Source organism: Perca fluviatilis, chromosome 23 (genome assembly GCF_010015445.1).
Source record: "Perca fluviatilis chromosome 23, GENO_Pfluv_1.0, whole genome shotgun sequence".
Classification (NCBI taxonomy): Eukaryota; Metazoa; Chordata; class Actinopteri; order Perciformes; family Percidae; genus Perca; species Perca fluviatilis.
In genome coordinates, this window is record NC_053134.1 from 22,534,179 (window position 1) to 22,550,915 (window position 16,737).

Below are 16,737 nucleotides of genomic sequence, written 5' to 3' on the forward strand. Positions count from 1 at the left end.
TTACATCTGAAGCGGAGTTACAGTGATGTCTGAAGGTGGGCAGAGAGGCACTGGAGATGATTATGTGCTTTATCATTTTTTTTTTTTTTTTTTAAACTTAAATTTTATGATCCCACATGGGCGGGGTGAGAGAGGGAGACAGAACAGAAACGTTTCAGGCTGCTGGAAGAACTAGTGAGGACTGAAATCCTGGGTGAGCAGAACCCTGCCCTAGAAAAACAAAAACACCAGCCTGCATCGACCTCCTGTCCCTTAAAAAGGCATGATTGATTAGAACACAAGTGGTTAGTTACTGGTACTGATATGAAATCAACCTTTGGCCTTTAAAGCACACAAAAAGTAGCTGCTTTGTGTTGTCTTTGTAGGGCAGAAATGACATCAGTGGTTGGTTTGCAGGATGGGGGGAGTGAAACATGGACTATGATGACATAACCGCCCCCTTCTGATGATGCAAACATGAGGCCCAAACGTTCCAGAGGCCTTAATGTAATACAACCTCCCTCTTTCCTTAAAACTATTGCATGATCACATTTCAGCTTTTAGAAAAAGAAAAAAAAAAAAATTGGCGTCTGCCTTAGTTCTCTAGTGTCTTTGCTTTACAATTTGTACATCCAGTGGTATAACAAACCCAGCGATATAGGACATAGAAATAAAAAATAAAAACCTTTAGGATGACTACAGAGTCCACGAGCATGGAACATTCATATATATTACACACTGGCACAGGTGGGCCAATCTGGCGACCTGAAAGAAAACTTCCACTAAACACACTGGATTTGCGAGAAAGAAAATAATAAAAGAAAAGACAGACAAATGAACGCAATGCAGAAAAGTACTTGCAAATACTTAACATTCACTATATACAGACACGTGGCTTGCCGGGCTGTCACCATGGTGATGACTATGGGGTTGGGGGGGCGACGGCGAGAGCCCAGTTGTCCCAAGCATCGTACATGCAGTGGAGTTTCTTGGCGGGGGGGGAAATTTAAGGTATTCAGGGGTTAAAATGCCTATAGACAGCAGTGTCGGACATCACTAAAAGCTACGGTCATACACTTGGAGTATAGTCACTTGATTTTCTTCTTTCCGTCTGGTTGGAAGAAATCCCCCAAACTAAAAAGAAAAAATAATCCAGGAGCACCTTCAACTAACACTGACAAAAAAAAGAAAGAAAAGAAAATAGTTACAGAGAAAGATATTGTTTATGTACAGGTGCACATTCTTTACACTTCAGTCCATCCTGCTGCTGCTGCCTGCGGGGGGGCCAGACAGGAAGTGATGGGAGCTGGCCATGTCTGATTGGCCCCTCCTCCTCCTCCTCTCTGTAAACAAAGGAAGCGGCGCTGCTGGGCCCGTGTGTTCAGTAACAGCCAAAAACAAGTAACTTAAAAACAAATGATCAGTGCAATGTTATAGGCAGACAAAAAAGACAAGTAAGACTTTACAGTTAAAAAAAACAACCCCAAAAAACATGGAATGAACCTTTCTTGTAAACTCATCTGTCCTCCTGCTGCGTTCCTTTTCTTATACTCAACTCTGTTGTTAATAAATACGCTCGCTGTACCTGTCTATTTAGAGTTTTATGGTGAAGTTCCCGGGCTTCCATGTCAAACCGCTACAGGTACTTGTTGCTCATAAAAACCTACTCAGCTAAAATGATGTGAAACGTTAAAATGATGGCGCTAGAACATAGTAACTTTGTCTATAAATAGTTTTTAAATAAATATACTTGTATCACATTGTCTGTAGGATATTTTCTGTCACGTCTAAAGTGGGCGCCGCCGAAGGAGTGCACTTAATCCTGCGTTACTACTGCACAACAACGGTTTTACTTTAAGTAAAAAAAACAAAAACAAACAAACACTTGGATATCCTCTTAAAACTCCGTCTTGCGGCTTTATTTCAGCAGGTGAGAAGTTGGACTCCTCCGGCGGCTCCACCTGTTAACACACTTCCCTCTGATAAGTTCAACTATCTATTGGCAAATCCTCATCAGCTCGACTCCCAAGAAATAATCACGGTGCAAAATCAAGACCTTAAAAAGACATTCCCTTATCTCTATTCATGGTTTAAAAAAAACAACAACTTTCCTTCAGCCTTCCTGGCCACCACAGTTCATTATCACAGGAACAGCAGAGTTCCTGAACCAATCCAAAACCAAAAAAGATACACACAGGGCACATCAACAGGGACACCATAAATAAGGATATAAAGTGGGATGGGTAGAGAGCTATACTGCCACTTTACGGAGCTGCCGTCTCCGCAGCGCCACATCTCCGGTACAAACAGAAGAGCTTTTATTTTGGAATTCCTCTGGTCCGTCGGCCTCTCTCCTCTCCGTTGGTGCCTGGCAGCAACGCAACCGTCCTAAGGGCTCAGGAGAAGAGACGAGGTGGAGGGGTGGGGTTAGGGTAGGGAATGTGGAGGTACAGTCTGATGTTGTAGAATAGTAGTAGTAGTAATAGTAATAAAGGGTGGTGGTGAGGGCGGAGGGAGAGGCCTTGCCCCGTTACAGCATGCTAGTCCTGGCTGATTTTTTTTCAAAGTCTTTTTGATCGGTGAGGGAGAGATGTTCCAAAAAAAAAAGAAAAAAAGCAAGCGCTCCCGAGAACAGCATCGCTCCGATATGAGCGCCGGGGGGGGTGGGTGTGGGAGACGGGGGGCTGAGGGGACGGGACAGCAATCACTCCGAAACTTACTTCCACCACCCCCCCCCCTCTTCTTCCTCCTCTACACCAGCTGGTAGCCCGAGCCAGACGTCTGGTCGTATTCTATTGTGTACTGCGTGGTCCAGTCCACGGCCACGGGCCGGATCAGACCGCAGCAGCGGATCTCAAAGAAATCTATCAGGTTTCTGAAGCAGCCATGGCTGCAGAGAGAGAGAGAGAGAGAGAGAGAGAGAGAGAGAGAGAGAGAGAGAGAGAGAGAGAGAGAGAGAGAGAGACACACACACACACACGGGAACATGAGTGGCATCCGTGTGAGGAAAGCACCATTCCAATTGTGCTGGAAGTGTAATAACTACCTATTATATTGATATAGGGTACAGTCACACATTTCTTCACCAACTTAGCATTACACTCTTCAAAACCTAGCGCCTGTTGTAACCCCTAGATTCCACCATGCACGTCTGCTAGAGTACTAGAGAGGAAGCTGCCATTTTAAAACCGGGGCAAACAAAAACCCAAACTATCTGCATGGTTAGAGAAGTAAGTGAGATTTGGGTGAACCAACCCCTTAATGCTATTACTGAGACGATGACATTCAGCGCTCTGTATAAGCAAATAAGTAAGAGATCACTTACTTGAAGGGGCTTTCGATGGACGTGGCTGTGACTTTAAAGTGCTTGTATCTCCGAGCGTTCATCCTCTCATTGGTGGTGATTCCCAGAGCAGCGATCTAAGAGAGGTAAACACTAAGAGGTCAGCCAACCTTTCACAGAGCGACAGACATAAACAACATCTACTGGAATTCAAGCTCAATTGCAAATCCTAGTTTTCAAGGTGTCCAAAACGGGTCTCCAAAAATGTGAATCCACACCTGGTAGAGCTGACACATGATGAGCACGGCCACCCACATGAAGTGGAAGATGCTATTGAGGAACATCCAGAACATCCAGGGAGAGCAGGAGGCGATCTGGGTCAGATAGAGCCAGAAACCATCCTTGGCGTAACTGGTGGCACAGTGGAGCCTCCAGTCTGAGGGAGAAGACGCACAAGTAAAAAGGAGTTAGCAGCGAGACACAACCAGGGAAAGAAATGTAAAAAGTGGGTTTCCTACTCACAGGAAATGCAGCCATATATCATCCAGCAGATCATGCAGAGCAGGAAGAACAGATAACCCATGAAGTAGCGGTGATTCCCACTTCCTATAGAGGAGAAACCAGCACATCATGTTCCATTCTCATCACCTGAGTTAGTTGCTTTGGTTGCCAATGGAAGGAAGGTCAAGGGAAAGAAAAAGCCTGGACAGGTCCACAAGTGATTAAGGGAGCTTTCACGCCTATAGTTCGGTGGACTCGAAGCAATTCTGGGGGTGAAGTTGCAACTTTGTTGCATTTTTCGTTTGGTTCGGTTTGCTTTCACACTGCACACCAAACACTGTAAACACACGTCACGCGACCCAAACTGTCGCTTGTTTATTGGACAGAATATCCGAAACTCGCTGACACTTCTGCTCTCAGAGATAACTGATAACACCAAATGTATTTAACATCTCAGGTTTTCTGGTTCTGCGTTAGTTTCTAATATTTTAGAAGGAGGCAAACAATGAGCAGCTGACAGACGGCGGAGAGAGAGAGAGAGAGAGAGAGATCTTGATGATGTCATAAAGACGACCAGTGACGTGTGCTCAGAACAGCTTATGGATCTGAAAGTTATTGTCCCTTAAATCCTATATAAATCCGTAAATAGTTTGCAAGGTTGAAATTGCAGGCTAGTAAATGCTCCGTCTTTGGTTCGCTTCCTGTATTTGGGTCAGATGGCGTTCTCACCTGAAATGAACCGAACTCTAGGTCACTTGGAAGCGAACCGAGACCCCCCCTTTTTCAAGCGGACCAGAGTTTGTTTGATCCACGCCAGAGTTCAGATGAGCTGTCACACCAGCCCCAAAAGAACCGGACTATCCGACCAAGCGCTCCAGGGTTTGTTTTAAACGGACCAAACGAGGCGGGTGTGAAAGCACCCTGAGCCACGCAGAGCAACGTGTGCACCTATAGGGGATGGACAGTAAGACGAGTAGGTTTGTGAGGCTGCACTTACGCACCGCGCTGCTTTGAGACAAAGGCTAACGTCAGCATGCTAAACATGCTCACAATGACAATGCTTACATGCTGATGTTTAGCAGGTATTACGGTTAACCATTTTCACCATCTTAGCTTAGCATGTTAGCACGCAAATATTTGCTCATTAGCACTAAACACAAAGTACATGGGAATGGGAGTGATGGGAATGCATCGTACTGGACAAATTAAACATCTGACCGGAGAGGAAAAGTCAAGAGGATCATCAAAGCGATTACGATTCATTCTCACAGGAATATGAATATCTGTACCAAATTTGATGGCAATCCAACCCTTTAAGGGAACCCCCCTCCCCCCCAGGGTCTGTGGCCAGGGGGGTCCGTGAAAGGTTTTCAGATGCATTCGTTTAAATTGTCATGATATCAAATAATAATGTGCGTTATTTTTTTTCTTACAAAAGGCTTCATAGTTCAACAAATTATATTTTTAATTTGAAATCTATAATAGTTTATAGATTGCACTCTAATCCAACAAATCTATAACTCTCAGAATCTGCAAAATACATGTCTAATATCTTTTTTTTAATACATTTTCTCACGTGTCGTTCTTAACTAAGACTATAGAAGTGTAAGAAATAAGCCACGGCAAATTAATCCAGGGGACATGCATGAGGGGGTCCCCCTGTAAAAGATGACAGATAATACAAAGAAACCCATAACTACATAAAGATCTATTGTGTTTGAGGTTTTTAAAATTCTTTTCCAGGCCCCTGATCCTCTGATAGTCATGTAGCCGGGCGTGTTGTTTGTTCAGGCGGTTTCCACACGTTTAGAGCTTCTTCCTGACCACCTGATTTTCAAACCGGAAATGCTACAAGCCCCCCGGCACTCCTTCCTTCCCCCAACTGTCTCCGGTCCGCTCCACAGACGCCATCTGACATAATCCTGGACACACACTCTCTTCCCTTACAACTTTACTTTGCCTGCTTCAATTCCTGCATCTCGTCATTAAAGCCGTCTGCACTGTGTTGCGTTTCGATTATTTTTATTGTCGATTATTTTCTCGATCAATCGACTGGTCTATAAAATGTCCCGAAAAAAGTGGATCCGTGCCAAAGCCCAAGAGGACGTCTTCAAATGTCTTGTTTTGTCCACAACTCAAAGATATTCAGTTTACTGTCACAGAGGAGGGAATAAACTAGAACATATTCACATTTAACAAGCTGGAATCAAAGAATTTTGACTTTTTTCATAAAATACTTAAACCGGGGTGGCCTCTAGCTCACCCAGTAAGAGCGTGCGCCCCATGTAGGCTGAGTCCTTTGCAGTGGCGCGGGTTCGAATCCGACCTGCTGCCATTTGCTGCGTGTCATCCCCCATCTCTCTCCCCCCCTTTCCTGTCTATCCACTGTCACTGTCTAATAAAGGGAAAAGCCCCAAAAAAATCTTTATAAAAATAAAATCTTAAACCGATAAATAGATAATGAAAATAGTTGGCGATTAATTGAATAGCTGACAACTAATCGATAAATCTTTGCGGCTCTAGTTGAGTTTTATGAAAGAATGTTTTATCACTGAACACATGAATTGAAACTAACCTAAAGCGGTCTACACTTAATGATGCACTCTGTCTAGTCAGCAGAAGAGAAGACAGGCAGCTGGCTGATAGATGAAATCATTAGAAATGCAGTAAGGCATCTTTTTTTCAGACTAAATCTGATGTTATATGGATAAGTATTCATTAAAAGATATCCCAGCATTTCCCTCAATATGTGTTTCTGTTGTGTACCAGACCCAGAATAACCTGAGAGAAGAGGGCTCAGTCAGGACACATGTTGCTTCTTAAAGTGGAATACGGAGCTGAGTCTGGGGAAGAAAATGACGAGCAGCTGATTGTTTGGAACTGTGTGTGTGTGTGTGTGTGTGTGTGTGTTTGTGTGTGTCTGCGGTGTTGTTGACATACCGACACAGTTCCCCACCCAGGGACAGTGGTGGTCGAACTTGGCGATGCAGCGGTTGCACACGGCGCAGTGTTTGGACCTGATGGGCTTTCGTATCTATAGGAAACGGTCATAAAAGAAGTAAAGGGTTGTTGCCATTTTCCTCTGGATGTGTCATCTTGCAAGAGAGGAGTCTGAATTTACCAAGCAGGTGCTGCAGAATATGCTCAGATCCAGGCTGCCCGTCTCTGCCAGCTCCACAATTGTCTGGAGGAAGGAAACCAGAAACAAAAGCAGGATTTAAAAAAAGAAAAAAAAATACAGACAGAGACACAGCAACAAAAGGACCTACAGCGTACAAGCTGAGGCTGGGATTTCCAGCTCAACGATCACACTGGAAGCTCGGCTCATTCACGGTAAACTGTGACAAAAGCTATATATGGGTTTACAGTCTCATTCAGTCCGTTTGTTTCATGTTTTTTAACACAAACTGCGTGGATTGTGTTTTATCTAATCTGCACATAAAGATTGTTTTCCTCTTCTGTGTTTTTATCAGTTTGCTTTTACTGAGCAAATAAAGTAAAGATAGGAAGACAAGAGGTGGAAGGGGGATCCTCTGCACGGAAAGAAAAGCTTTGAAGCCTTTGACCCAATGGAGTCCTGCGCTGTGCTAACAATGCGGGGTAAATATAGCTCTTCATCAATCACAGGGCCTGGTACAAAGCAGAGCCTCTGTTGTCCCCCATTAGAGAGCGATAATGAGGGACAGAGAGGCCAGAGGATGAGCCGCAAAGCAGCCGGGATCTCTCGCTCGCGTTAAAACAAATGATAAAATTATTATTTACAACACTTAGTAGGGTAAACCAAACCATTCAAAAACATATGACAAGAAAACATCTTAAAGTAGGGATTCAAACGTTTCTTTCAAAGACGTTCCTGCTTGATTCTGTCCCGTAACTTTACCTTTTTCTTCTGCTCCTCTGATGCTTTGATAATTCCTGGGTCAGACTTCCAGGATTTGCCAAAGTTGTAGAAGAGAGCCAGCGTGTTTATCAGGAAGGGCATATGAACAGTGGCAAAGGGGAGATGTGAAGCGAAGGTTAAGGAAGACGGACCAACAGCTTCTTCTGCATCGTTTTTCTTTGTTATTGTAACGACCGATCAGTGTCAGCTGCTGGGTTTTCACCGCAATCAAACCCCATTCTGTTTAACCACAGTACTACTGCCAGAGGACGGACCACCTCAACCCCAGTTCAAGTCCTGCCACCTGAGCTGGATCCAAACAGAACTTAGTGCAAAGCTTTTAAAGCAGTAGTGTGAACATGTAAACACATGTCACTGTCACAAGTCAGTATATTTAAAAAGTAAATTAAAAAAAGAGAGACTAAGACACACATTAAAAGAAACTGACATTTTGGGAAATATGCTTATTCAATTTCTTTCTGAGAGTTGGATAAAAAGATAGATAGCGTTCTTATGTCTGTATGGTGAATATGCAGGCGGAACCAGGAGAATAACTCAATGAAACAAAGGTACTTTGTTTCGTTGAACGTGCCTGCCATTTATCACGTTTTAGGTCAATATTTACATAAAACCATTTCCTTGTATTTTTATGACAATGACGTCAATCTGAGTCAGATTCTCACTTTATAGTAACTCGACTAACAGGCAGACTGTGATGCAAACAGCAGCTGTCTCATCTCGACTCACCCACTCAAGGAGAGATCAAGTCAGTCGGTCACCACAGCTCATCATGACTTCCTTCCATGTACGTATACATCCATCCATTCATCGAGACCATAACCCATTCCTGCTCTCACAGACAAAAGTCTATTCATTTGTGTAGATTCTTTGTGACACAACAGAACAGCACAGACTAGCTCGGTCTGTGTGCCGGTGTTTCTCACCAAGTGTATAAATGTGGGAGAAAAAAAAAAAATTGAGCATGCATGCTCACATTACTGGGCTGAGACCTGGACCCAAAGGACACTGGTGTACAGATTCTACAGTCTTGTGTATAACCATGGAGAGATAAGGGTGTATTCTGTGACCGCTGTGGACTGATTAGTAGCAGAGTCAGTCATCCAGGTGTGCATGAGTCAGCTGAATCCCATAGGAAACCAGCCAAGTGACACCATGAGGCCCAGACTGGGAAAGCCTCAACACGATGTGCTAATGTGTGACAGAAGAAAAACAAACTGCGATAGAATCGTCAGTTTGGAATAGGCACTGAAACAACATAGACAAAAGAATATTCTGTTTGAACTTGGGGAAAATTCGGTATCATTACACTACTGCAAGGTGCCACGTTCCAATGGGAGGCATCGCGCTTAACATACAACTGCACACAAAGTTTAGATTTTTTGACCATACGGTCGATATTATGTTACAGTAGTCATTTTAAAATACCCTCTTCAAAATGTTGCTATGCTACCGCTTTGGGGATAAAATATTTATAGTTTCACATGCGTCTTTTGCAGGAATGGAAGCCGGCTGACACTTCCATCTGTGGCAGAGATGTGTTCCGTAAATGTGTGTGGATCATATCCTAAGCTTAAAATGAAACGCCTGCACTGTTACTATTGCAAGTTTAATAAATGGCAAAAATATATGGGAGCTAGCTGAATCCTACAGGTTTTCACAATGTGAGAAACCATTTGTGCATTCAGAAAGAAACAAGTCTGCCGCCATGCTGAGACTGTACTTAGGCACAGCGGTGCTTCGTGCTAAATGCTAACATCAGCATGATCATACTCACAATGTCAATGCTAACATGCTGATGTTTTGTGCGTTAGCATGCTAACACTAATTAGCACAAACACAAAGTACAGCTGAGGGAATGTCATTGGTTTGGTCATAAATTATACAAACTGAAAATTGGACCCGATGATCGCGTTATATGAAAAGCTATAACAAAGTTGTGAGAATTCATCCTGAGGGGAACATAAATATCCCTGCCAAATGTTATGGCAATCCATCCAATAGTTGAGACATTTCACTCAAAACCACAAATATCAACCTCATGGTGGCGATAATGGAAAGTCAGATGGACACCAAAGTCAGTTCCATGACTGTCCGTTAAAATGTTGTGCCAATCCATCCAATAGTTGATGTTTTAGTCTAGACCAAAGTGGTGGACCGACCAACCGACACTGCCACCCAGGGTACAGGTTCACCAGCCAAATGGTTATTGAATGTTCAAATTTTACCAACCACTCAATAGGAAACCATTGTGTTTTGGCTGGTGGGTGAAGCAAAGCTTCCAGCCACTTGCAAATTTTACCTGCATTTGGCTGGTGGATGGTGCCAATTTTGTACCCTGCTGCCACTCCTACAGCCATGCCACTAGAGTGGCTAAAAAAAAATAAAGGCCTGTCTCAGCTGTGTGATGGACATCCAAACCTAAGGGGCTGCTGCTTTCACTGGTCCATCAAAAACAATTTATTTTATTATCTCCAATCAAACTTGATCATCCTCTAACCATAAAGTTGGGGATAGCTGCACAGATGAGTTTCTCTTCCTCTATTGAATTGTCTAAACAAACTTTGCGTGAACACCAGCGACGAAAAGTTAAACCAAATCCACCATAACAGATCATACTAAAACCCTCTGAAGCATTGGCAAGGGTTTGTAGCCACAGAGCTCTGTTGAGAAAGTAGCGAGGGACACACACCATAAGCACAGAAATAACATGCCCCAACAACTACTTTTGTTTGTAGGTAAGGAAGAGCCAATAGCTCTTGTGGTCATCCCTTTGGCACAGTTATGACTTCACTGATGAGCACTTTGCTAGCATTGACAAAGTTAGAGAGCCCTCTACAAGTCCCTACAGACCACATGAAGCCATTGACCTTCATAAATATCCCTATAAAGAGCTGGGTGTTGACATCCGCTACTGAAATGGCCTAATAAGTAAAACACTCTCCAGAGCTCCTTATTGGTCTACTACCTCAGGGAACCAGTGGATATGTGGAGACGGTGCCAGTGATCAATGCAACGCTCATAAAATGGGTCCAATGCTTCCTCAGTGAGAGATCACCCATCTGTTAGCACCCATTTATCTTTTAAAAGGCTGAGGGGTGATGTGTATTTGAGAAGGTTTCCCTAACAAACAGCAAGAGGGTTCACAGAAGACTTGCAATGACGTGCAGACAAAGTGAAATGAATGCTACGTCAGTACAGTGCAAAACTCCAGGGCATCATTAACTCTGTGATTTTTAGTTCACCTGCTGGAAATGCATTTATGAGGAAAGTCTATTGAGGAAAATATGACCCGAGTCTGGGATAGAGAAAAAGGTACTGTCTTTCTGCTCCACTTTTGTCATTTGATCTGATTTCAACCACAGGCCTGAGGAGGATAATGAGCTAACAATGGCTGAAACTGGGTCAGAACTGGTGGACAAAAAGTTTAAACCCGGAAGGTGGAACAACATGTGTGCAAGATACTGGGCTGCAGTACTACACCACCTAATAGAGATGTGGTGAGGAATGTGCTACATCAAAATCAAACCCGTAATCTTCCCCCTCTGCACTGCATTACCTTTTTGTTCAAAAGTAGTTGAATAAAAAGGTCACAGTTAGAAGTGAAATGGAAATGTCTTTTATCTGATAAGATAATCAGGCCAGGACACTTTAAACCAGATGTTGGAATCCTTTAGCCCACGACACAAACGAAAACTTTATATTGTCATCCTCAAATCCAAGTTCAATAGTAAAACTGCAGGCTCGTATAAAATGCTGGGCCTCAGTCCTTGGTTTATGTAAGCAAACTCTGAAGGGTCAGAGAGAGTCATCTGATGCCTCCCCTGATAGCTTGATGGTGTTTTAAGCCCCCAACATCTCCTTCTAGGCAGCGCTGCGACCATTGACTTCAAGGCACCTAACCCTTACCTTAACCCTAACCCAACTGCCTTTAATATCTGGCCTTCTTTTAAACAGCTTTTATATAACCAAACTTGTTATTTTAAGAAGGTTTTTAAGTGTTTTATTTACACCAGTGGTCCCCTTTTGCCCGTGCCCCTCGCAGTGCCCATCCCGGGCGTTGCGTTTTAACCCAAACCTAACCATAATCATTGCCTAATCGACTTCAAGGCAGCGCTGCGACCGCTGACTTCAAGGCACCTAACCCTAACCAGGAGACGTTGGGGGCTTAAAACACAGATAAATCCCCTGACACAACACACTAAAGAATGCAAAGGAGGACATTAGACGAGTCAGTATGCTTCAAACCAAGTGCTTGTTGGTTGGTCAATCCGCTTTGAAAAACCCCTTCCCTCACACCTTTCCAACGTCGGAATCAGGGTGGGCTGTGCCCAACAATTTCTGTAACTTTCCAAAACCAACAATCCAACATTAGCCATATAAATTGAGCGCACATTTTAAAATGAATTTCCAGAAAATCAGCAGAAGAAAAATGCAAATTAACATGCATTTCCACAACTTATGCGTATGTTGTGTTTAATATTAGGAGTTGGTGCTTTGAGATAAACAGTTGGTGGCAGTTGTTGAACCCCCTCACTATAAATCGCTGGCTTTTCACCCTGCCTTTAAGTGTGACCATTTGAAACAGCTATAAAGACTTTTGCCTTCAGACCCGTTCTTCAGACGACATGTTGCACAAACTAATTTATTTCGAGCATAACCCAACCTCAACTATGGTGGCCATCGGGCAATTTTGCTTGTGGGTAGCAGTGTGAACAGTTTCACTCATATGGTAGCTTTGAATTTATCATTAACGTCTAGGTAAAACAAGCAACAAACCATCCAGTCCCATGGTGCTCCTGATTTGCATATCACTAGATTTGCATAAATAAACATGATTAGAAAAAGTTCTCATTTGTATGAAAGTAGGTAAAAAGAACCAACTGTCCACCTAAATGAGAGAGTGGCCACAGTTCACAACAGATAGTCCATGTCTGCAACGCTGCAGGAGAAAAGGTAAACTCCCTGAGCTGTCAGGAACATGAAACGGCACGTCTTTCACTACCAAGACAAGCAAAAGACACCATTACTGGAAAGAGATTCATGGCAGATAAAGTGCACAGGCTTAACGACAACCTTGATAGCTGGAGGACAAAAGAGAAGGCTGAAAGAACCGGGTTTTTCACAGGGACATGTCTTCACACAGGAAAGAACCTGCCTGCAGTCAAAGGGGCAACTTTTGAGCCATGTACGAACAAACACTTAACAGACTACATAATGGAGTGTATCCTAACCACTGCTATTTGAGGATGAATGCAGATATGAAAACCTGGCTTAGGGAGGTCATTGTAGTAGATGTCTTCTATCAATTTTATGTCCGGTAGACACGCCATACAAAACATGCTCAAAAACACATCTCTGGCAGCATTTTATAATTACTGAAAAGACCTTAGAGCAGTTTTCTTTTTCAATAAGCTCAGGTCAAAGACATCTTACTCTCCCTTCCCATTAGCGGAGCAGCGAGGCATTAAATGAAATGCCTTCCACAAACGAGAGCTCCCCTCTCACCTTCGGCAATTAGTAGTTTCTGAACAGAAAGGCGATTCTTCCATGAACAAAAATGTGAGAGCAGCCGCGCTGATGCCAACAGAAACTCTTTGGAGTCGCTTCGTTGGGTTTCACCCAGCAGCTGTTACACACCAAACTCCCTGTTAACAATTCTAATACAGCAACATACACTGAAAACTAAGCAGCAGGGTCATTGAGACACATAACACATTTGTACTTAAATATCCATCACAATGGGACCCTGGGGCATTTGTTTAACATAGTTTCCAACAACTCCTTCTGCTCTTTACATAAACCTTTCCCTCTTACAGTCCACTCAAACTGTCCTGTAACTTAATCTCACTGATGTTCCAGCCGGCCAACACAAGTGCTTTTCTCCTCTTCAACCAAAATGCATCACAGGCAGCAGAAAGCAGTAAAAATCTATTTTACAAGTCCATATTTTATTAAGATTATCCCTGCTTGGAGAACGTGCCAAATGTGCAAACGGTCCTAACAGATTCATAAAAGCTCTTGGCTTTATGTTGAATGACTAGTGCAATTGTTATTAGCCATGAATAAAGAGTCCCATTTCAACCAGCATGCGACACAACTGCAAGGCTTTGAATGGATGTCTCTTTTCCAGACAGTGCGTGCAAGGTCTCGAAGCTCTGGCATGCTTCATACAAATGGGTGAATAAGACTAAATAAGGTGGACAGAAGAGCTCATCTATCACTTATCAAATCTATTGAAAAGAGCTACAAAGGACCAAGCTATAATTTGTAATAATGTTAAAATTTAATTTAGAGGAGTGGTTCAGGCAACCTGGGCTGTTGTTTAGTGAAATGCTCAGACTATGTGGGATTTACAGACCATTATTAAAAATCTGAAAGGTTGGAGCTTGATCCTAGAAACAGTCAAAGTGTTTCTAGGTGAAGATTATTAACTTCTCTCACACGGCAAGTCCCTCTGGACAAGACTCCTCAAGAAGCAGCTAAATGCCAAAACTGTTAATGATTTGGTTCAACATAAGTCATCCATCAAAGACTGATGTGCAGCATTAGCCAACATGGCAAATAGGAACACAATTGTTTTCAAACTGGAAAATGTCTGACTGATCAACTACCAGATTCTGTATTCTGAAGGTCATTCTCATATTGCACAGAACTAGGGATGCTAATTTAGATTCCTTCCTTTAAGGAAACAAAGTCCAAAACTGATGCAGTCTAACACAGAAAAGGATATCGTTCCAGAACCAGTAGAACCAGGTGGCGTACATCCAGAACTTGGTGGCCAGATAGATTCCCAGAGGGAGAGCGCTGTGCATGGAGTGGTCGAAGAAAGCCCTGCACAGAGAGAGAGGAGAGTTATCAGCAGTGTATTTAAAATGGCCATTGTTAAGTTCTGAGTTTTTGATTTTCATAAATGTGCCAGTGTCTTATTTCTGCACTGCACTTCGAGCCAATCAAATAGTGTGCACAGTACTAAGGGCAAGACAAAAGCAAACATGCATGCAATGACCGCAAAAAATAAACCAAACCATAACCTTATGACACACAGTCACCATTGTGTTTTTCACCAAGTAAGTGTTGCAAGAATGTCAGTAAATATAAAGCTAACACGGTGGGTAATGTGTGTTGTTGTAGTCACAGAGCTAACATTAGTGAGTGGCACAACCAACCATACCAGCAAGCCCAGATGGCAGTGGTAATGGGGCTTAAGCAGGGGGTACTCTGTGTGTGTTGTGTGTGTGTGTGTGTGTGTGTAAGGGAGCATGTTTATGTGCTGGTGTGCCATAGAGACTGTATGCCAAGTACATGTATTATAGTATACTGTATGTGTGCTTAATAAAGAAGTTATACAAATTTGAAGAAAGTTTTTAAGCTCCAAACATTTAAACGCTAAATTCAATTGTTGGCTTAAAACATGTCTCAGTTGAAAATACTGTAGTAGTTTATTTGTTTGAACATGTAACAACATGTAACTTTAACTCAAGCTAATAAACAGTTAGAGAGTAGGGGTGGTACGGTTCACAAAACCCATGGTTCGATTCGTATCACGTTCTTAGGGTCATAGTTTTCGGTTCTGTACGGTTCTTGTTATTTTTTCTTTTAAACTTTAACACTCCAGAAATATACTTCAGCATATGATATACAGTACAGGCCAAAAGTTTGGACACACCTTCTCATTCAAATGAGTTTCCTTTTATTTTCATGACTATTTACATTGTAGATTCTCACTGAAGGCATCAAAACTATGAATGAACACATGTGGAATTATGTACTTAACAAAAAAGGGTGAAATAACTGAAAACATGTCTTATATTTTAGATTCTTCAAAGTAGCCAGCCTTTCAAAGAAACACATTGAATGAGAAGGTGTGTCCAAACTTTTGGCCTGTACTGTATAGCTTAATTATCCACAATGTAGGATACAGTATTAAATAAGTATATTGTTATATCATGTAATCATGCACAAACTGAATTTGACTTGACTTTAAGCACATTATTGGAACCATCTCTGAGGAAAGCTAGGTGAGATTTTGATACAGCAAGAGGGAAGACATTGACAAATTCAACAAGCGTTTCATTTATTTGGCAAAAAAATAGGAGAATGTGTATTGCCATCTACAGGAACTTATGTGCCTTTTTCGCACATGAAGATTGAAATATTACAGAATATAAATTGAAATAACTTGCATGTATCAAACTGCCAACTTCAGTTTAGCTCTTAGAAAAATGTATCCCTTAAAAGAAAAAGAGGAACTCTTAAAGCTCCATCGTTTGAGTAAGTCAGAATACGTTAAACATAAAAACAGTTTACATTGTTAGTTAATTTCCTATCCTGGCCTGGGACGGGACAGTCATACGGTTTGATAAACTTATCATTGCACTTACAATAACGAGCATAACATTGCGCATGCGTTGAACCGTGCGGCATACACACGCTCCGAACCGAGACAAGCGGACCAAGCGGTTTGGATGTTTTTTCATGAACCGTACCACCCCTATTAGAGAGTCAAGCTAAATCTGACGAAACCAAACCTGTGAGAGGCATTAAGAATAACTATATAGAAATAGCCAATCTTGGTCTTGTTTGCTAATGTAGCTCATATAGAGGCATTAGTATTGAGACGGTTTCATAACCAGTTAAAAACTCATTTTAGTTGCTTTTAGTATTCAAGTAAGAAATGGCAGGAAAAAAGACTGCTAGGAAATTTGAGTACAGAACACAAGGTTCATATAGCATCGCCATGTGTATGCGTGTGTGTGCGTATGTGTGTGTGTCATATATGTAATTGAGACATACTTGGAGAGGAACTGCACAGTGATCCAGACGCCTGCGTACATGAGGCCCTTGATCAGCCAGGAGTCAATGTCCAGGTCAGCGATAAAACCAACGAGCCAGATGACCAGGAAGGGTGTTCCCAGCATCACCTTCTGCCTGAACTCCTGCAGGAGCAAGAGAGGGAGGAGACCGAGATGGATGAAGATGACAAATAAAGGAAGATAGAAATAATCGGGATGTAAGACATATACGAGGAGAGAAGACATGTAGTAAAAGTGGTGAAAAAGAAGGCATGGAAAGA

The 16,737-nt window shown here is 42.5% G+C and overlaps 1 protein-coding gene across 2 annotated transcripts in view; it reads right to left on the bottom strand.

Annotated features, from left to right (window-relative positions):
- Positions 1 to 75: 75 nt before the first annotated feature.
- The window catches only part of zdhhc17 (zinc finger DHHC-type palmitoyltransferase 17), a 39,652-nt gene continuing 22,990 nt past the window's right edge, over positions 76 to 16,737 (bottom strand). Inside the window, exons 11-19 of one of the 2 annotated variants that reach the window (XM_039791285.1) lie at positions 16,458 to 16,600; positions 14,395 to 14,495; positions 7,644 to 7,768; positions 6,885 to 6,947; positions 6,704 to 6,797; positions 3,785 to 3,868; positions 3,541 to 3,698; positions 3,305 to 3,399; positions 76 to 2,869 (exon numbers count right to left, since the gene is read on the bottom strand). In XM_039791285.1, the coding sequence (XP_039647219.1) occupies positions 2,731 to 2,869; positions 3,305 to 3,399; positions 3,541 to 3,698; positions 3,785 to 3,868; positions 6,704 to 6,797; positions 6,885 to 6,947; positions 7,644 to 7,768; positions 14,395 to 14,495; positions 16,458 to 16,600 (1,002 nt within the window). In that variant the 3' untranslated portion in view covers positions 76 to 2,730. The remainder of the gene's footprint in view (positions 2,870 to 3,304; positions 3,400 to 3,540; positions 3,699 to 3,784; positions 3,869 to 6,703; positions 6,798 to 6,884; positions 6,948 to 7,643; positions 7,769 to 14,394; positions 14,496 to 16,457; positions 16,601 to 16,737) is intronic. The other variant, XM_039791286.1, reaches the window with a different exon arrangement.